The 6,000-nt window shown below is 42.0% G+C and overlaps 1 protein-coding gene across 1 annotated transcript; it reads right to left on the bottom strand.

Moving 5' to 3' along the window:
- Positions 1–878: 878 nt before the first annotated feature.
- Positions 879–2,826, bottom strand: LOC144703665 (protein IQ-DOMAIN 6-like). Its single transcript, XM_078575893.1, has 5 exons — positions 2,578–2,826; positions 2,239–2,502; positions 1,855–2,082; positions 1,674–1,787; positions 879–1,584 (listed from the first exon to the last, which is right to left on the bottom strand). The coding sequence occupies exons 1-5, from the start codon at positions 2,641–2,643 to the stop codon at positions 976–978; spliced, it is 1,281 nt and encodes a 426-aa protein (XP_078432019.1). The 5' UTR covers positions 2,644–2,826; the 3' UTR covers positions 879–975.
- Positions 2,827–6,000: the final 3,174 nt, after the last annotated feature.

Here is a 6,000-nt window from a genome sequence, read left to right as displayed (position 1 = left end):
ACCAGCACAGATCCACGTGACAGCTCCGGGGTCAGAGTTCATGAGATCACCCATGACAGATGTAATTGACAATGATAGGGTGTACTTAGGTAAAATTATTAAGTCAAAGGACGGCGATCATGGACGGATGATCTACTGGATACAGAAAATTAAATTTTTAGTATTTGTTTTTTCCGATATCTAGATATCAGATATCGGTTGCTATAGTACCTATATCCGATATTTGTATCTGTCTCAATGTCGTCATCCGCCTCCGTCTCTCGGGGAGGATGACAATATCGAATACGTAGTTGGATATCGGATCTCGATATCCAATATAGAAGGTTGTTAAAAAATATATTTTAATCGTCTAACTACGAGGGCCAGTGGGCCACGGGTCAGCAGAAGCTTTTAAGTTATTAAGCAGCTGGCTTAATATATACATCTCAATATTTTTTTTTCCATATGGGATAACAGGATTCAGAGTTTAATGTATTAAATTGTTTAATATATGCAGCTCAAATTTTCTGTTTTCTTCCATATGGGACAATAGGTTGGCATTTAATGTTAAACTACTAATCATGTTATCCCATTTTGAAGAAAACAAAAAGTTTGAGTTGTATATATTAAATGAGGTAGGACAAATATCAAAAACACATGGCTTTGTTGACATAAATCATCAAGAAATGATGATCAACACTTGTTTTTTCTGTTGATGCCGGATATCAATATCCTGATATTGCAATCCAATATCCGGTATCCAGTATCCGATATCCGTCTTGTCCTTACTCCTTCGGTATCCATCTTCAGACACCTTCCCGTTTTTTTCCAGATATCGGATGACGAATGTCCAATACCGGGTATCGAGCGGACAATCCCTAATCGCGGAAGATCCCAAGTAGAAGATGGATGACAGATGATGACGGATGATGTACAATAAGAGAGACAACAATTCTCCTAAGTTTACAGGGTCTAAGGAGGGGGAAAATTGCTAAATTAATAGACAGGGGCGGGGCTGTCTCCGCCGCCATGGCGGACGAGCTTGGAAGGAGGGATGTTTCTGGTGGCGGCGCCGCCGCAGGCCCTCTGCTTAGCCTTGATCGACTGGGTTAAGGCCATGTAGCTCGGCCGGCGACCGCAGGACTCGTCTGCCCACGCGCTCACCGTGGTTCCTGAGATGGGCGTTGACGCGCAGGGGGAGGACGACGACGGCGAGCTCTCCTCGAACCGGAATTCAGAGCTGGGCGACGAAGTGGACCGGAATCGGGCTGAAGAAGGGACCGGCGTGGGGGGCTTGGCAGAGATCTTGGTCGTCATGTTGTTCTTCTTTACAGTCACCGAACCGGGTTCGAGGGGAACCGAACCGGGTCGGACCGGGTCAAAGTTCTTGAATGATCTCTTGGAAAGACGAAGGTCAGCTGCCATGACAGGGGTATGCTGCTGCTGCTGTAGAGATGGGGGAGGCGGCGGCAATATCAGTCTACTCTCCCATGGCTTCGCCGCCATCCATCGCTCAAGCCAGCTCCAACCCCAGTTCGTCTTATCAAAGCCCAGATTCTTTACAGGAACTGAGGAAGAACTGGGTTTGGCATTCGGGCGCAGATGCTGAAAAAATCAAAGAAAAAACAGAAGAACCCTTCAAAAATCTGAACAAAACTGTGATTTTGGTATCAAAAAAATTCAAAGATACAGACCAGCTGAGCCGTAGAGTAAGCCAACGCCCTCTCCCTCCTCAGAGCTCCCTCCTGCTTCATCTTGATCTTTGCTCGGATCTCCTCCACAGAACCATGGCTCTTGCACCATCCCTCCTGAAACAATACCCATCCAGAAATAAATCTACATTGTAATGCAGGGCATGTGAGAAGAGAAATTAACCTCGGCTTCCTTGAGCATGTCCATCTTGATACGATGCATTTCGATGAGTTTCTGCACGGCTTGGCCTTCAGAAGACATTCGCACTCGGCGAGCTCTAACTCGAGCTTGAACTCGCACGAGCGCTTGCATACATCGTAGCGTAATCGCCGCCTGTTTCCTCACTTGCCGTCCTCTGACAATCGCTTGAAGCCTCACGATCCCTTTCAGAGCTCTCAGAGCTCTTCTCGCCTGAACAATCAACGAAGAAATCACCGTCAAAACTCTGAAAGACTCTACTGAACAATACCCTTCTGAGTTCTTCAAAGATTGCATTTTCCGTTTAATTAAACTTTCAGTAGAGACTCTGAATGTTTAATTAGACGAACAACACAATCGACAGATTACCAGGAAACCGCGGAAGGCGGTCTGAATGCGAATCGCGGCCCACTCTTGCTTGAGCATCATGAAATTCTTCGGCGGTGCTCTTATAACCGCAGCCATGGCAGCACTGAAGGGATCGGACACGGACGATGTGACCGATTCGTCGCAAACAGACTTGCGATTCCCTTTGAATCCCTTCCAGACGAATCCACGGTCGCCGGAAGAACTGCGCCACAGTTTCTTCCACGTCTTCTTTCCCCCGGTGCCGCTATAGTTCGACACAACGTCCTTCAAAGACAATCATCAAAATATCATCCAACTGATGAAAAATCAAGAGAAAGGAGACATTCGCTGAAGGTTTACATATTCTTCCGCGTCTGATTTCTTCATGCCGACGAGAGACTTCATCCACTTCCCGGAGCCGCCCATTTCGCAGACTGGGATTTCAGAACGAAGAAAGCGATTCTGGCTGAAGAAACGACCTTCCCGAGCTGGGAAGATTAGGGTTTCGAGCTACTGGTTTACCTCCTCGCAGGATTAGGGTTTCGAGCTTGAGGGCGATGGGAGAGTGAGAGAGCTCGAGTTCGATCTTGCGAGGCTTAAGAGACGGCCGACTACCGTCTCTGTTCTGAACCTGGCTAATTATTGATCGCCACGTCATCCGGATTCGTCGTTAAACAAATCAGTTGGCAGACGTGTCGCCCACGTGGCATCGTGGGGCCCGGTCGTGGGAGAGGTGGCGAGCACTGCCCCTTAAAATTTTGAATTTCAAAGAGCGCCGAGGAGGGAAAGGTTTGTAATTCTGTCTTTTATCGGGAGCCGTACCAGATATCACAGTTTTACCCCTCCTTCGGATAAATATTTTATTTTTTATTTTTTTTTGAGGCGGAATATTTTGTCTACTTAAAAAAAAAAAGTGGAGACTCACCTAGTGTTCTCCCGATCCTGTGCACATCGGATTAGCATACCGCAACGGATGATGAATCAGATATCGGAAAGGACGCTTTTGATATCTGTCTAAACCGATGTCTGATATCAGCATCCGTCTCCATTCTCAAGATGGATGACGATACCGAATATCGGATATCCAACATGATATCCAGATATACTACACCTTAACTTAGGTAACCCGTAATTGAATATGACATGTATGTGTGTGTCAAATTTAATTCGAAGCAATTTGAACTGAATGAGAGTTTGAGACTGATCAGGGTCCGCGGTGGCAGCGGTTTATGACGACGTGGGAACAGGCAGCCCTGTAAGAAGTGGAGCAGACCACGATATAAGAGTATAGGACCTTCTTCTTCATCCTTCCTCTTCCTCTTTCGTTCCTCATCCATCCACCTTCCGCTTATTTTTATTCTCCCCCTCCTCCATCCTCCTTTGCCTCCTACTTCTCCATCCACCTCCTCTTCCGTCTCCTTCCTCCTCCATGCTTGATAACGTGCATTTGGGTGTGTTAATATGACCATATTTACATGTCTATTTGTGTCAAATTAATTATACCTGCATGTTATCAAGCCTAAAGTGATTAAATTTATTTTTAGAATGTTATTCTAAATCTTATAGATTTTGAAGTATTCTCAATAGTTTTTTTGCATCAAATACTGAAAATTTTTAAGTAGGAATATAATATTTTATAATTTTTTTGGCCTTATATTAAAAGAATTATCATTTTTAAATTTAAACTATATATTTCTAAAAAAATTATGAATTAATATTTTTTTGGGAATTATTTCATAACTCTTTGACTTTTTAAGACTTTTAAAATCAATGGAGAGAAAATCAGAGGACTCCAAATTCAAATATTTTAAGAATGCTCCAAATTCAAATAGTGGTATATGATAATCTAAATGGAGTTTCAAGTTCAAATATCAACCGAAGGTTCCTTTTCCAACCCCTTTCAATCCATAAGGTTGGATCTATAAATATAGACATGTATTTTTGTAAAATTATCAATAAGCTCACTTCCTCCTAGAGAGGTAGATTGACTGAAAGTGAAGTTTTGAAGGTCCATCAAAAGTGTTCTTCGTGTTTTTGGAGCTTGGAGAATAAAATGAGAAGTGGAAAGGTTGATATGCATTAATAAAAGTCACGATCCCAACCATTCATATGGATCTATAATTAGTTGATGAACTCAAATTTAGGATGTTATTTTTTCATTAATATTTGAGTTAATCAATACAAATTTATAAACCTTTACTCATTAAATAATTTGATTAGTTAGTTATGAGAAAATTTATAGATAATGTATATTAGGGTTTAAATATTTTTTAAATGATGATTCAATATACGTATAAAACATGGAATTTTAATGTGATGAACCTAAGGTGTTGAGAAGGTGATAGTTGACATATTATAAGAACGATGTGAATAATAATCTGACGAATAGGTAGGAGGGTGTGGATAGATCAAATGGAAATGAGAGCATGAGATAGATGAAGATGTGAAATCATAATGGATGTAGAAGATGAATAAGAAGATAATATGATAAAATGGGTGAATGGAAGTGGATGGATGATGGTGAAATATATGATGGAAATATATGTGGCCGTTACATGTTCATTAATAGAACATATTCATTATAGTGCACGTGTTATACTTATAATGGACTGAATACATGATCGAACTCGGTGAATTATGATAAGATTGTAATACGGAGATCACTAGTCTTTAAGCACGTGTTCTAAATATTTCTATTCGAAGGATACATGAGAAAGACATCGAAGTATCCAGATAGAATAGTACTATCTAGCCTCACTCATATGATGAGTATGGCCAGTCCCGTAGCCATTAGTGTGGAGAAACTAAGGATAGATAGTGGGTCTTTAGTGGAAAGAGTTCACTAAATTGATCTGTACGAATCCCTGAATGGTATTATACCGAACTGTCAATCAGGTTGATTCACGACACGGTAGTGTAAGTGGTCCTTAGACTTGAGACACCAAAGATGTCTTGTGGCTAGACAGTTGTACTTTGACTATGGCCAACGAGTCCTTAATCATGGGATTCTAAAAGGTCTTAGTTTGGGTACATCAAGAAGTTCACGAAGATGATTGAGTGGTCAAGATGGGATCGTCCACCCTCAATATAAGTGGCGACAGCTCAAGGAAGACGATGTGATGAAGTCCTTGGCCAAGGTAGTGAAATGTCAAAGAAGTGTTCTCCGATGATTTCCAAATGCATCAATACTAACTCGGATGACCAATTAGGGTTTGATAATTGACCATACCCTAAGTCGTCCAAGGAACGTCAAGTGGATGAGGGATTCTACGTACACAGTAACCGATGACGAACAGGTTCCATGAGTGAGTCGATACACACTCCTTTGTATCTTCTAGAACACGAGGTGTAGCTTGACACCCCGCGTGTTGGAGACTCAACCTATCGATTGCGTTAAATTGATCCGACACTAATTAATCTATATATTGATATAGTTAATTAATTTGGAAGGAAAATAAAGGTTATTGGGCCGCTGGAGTCATTAACTAGACTGATATATGGGTCTAGAGGGTCACACGCAAATGGTCTTCTGGACGTTGGAAGATATACTTAAGTTTTGGGGTATTTATGAAAAATACCCAATTAATATAAATAGGGCAAGGCCCTGAAAAAAATTCACCCAAGGGCCTTCCCCTTCTTCTCCCCTCTTCCAACACCGCTCTCCATGCCCAATGCAATTGGAATGGCGTAACGATGATGGTGGAGGTAGAACGGGGCTCGTCAATGAGAAGGAGGAGATTTGACGTGTTGAGGATCGTGTGGATATGTCTAGAGGCTCCACAT

The sequence above is a fragment of the Wolffia australiana genome, chromosome 5, assembly GCF_029677425.1.
Source record: "Wolffia australiana isolate 7733 chromosome 5, ASM2967742v1".
Classification (NCBI taxonomy): domain Eukaryota; kingdom Viridiplantae; phylum Streptophyta; class Magnoliopsida; order Alismatales; family Araceae; genus Wolffia; species Wolffia australiana.
Note: the sequence above shows the minus strand (reverse complement) of the source record. Positions and strands in the feature narration are given on the sequence as shown.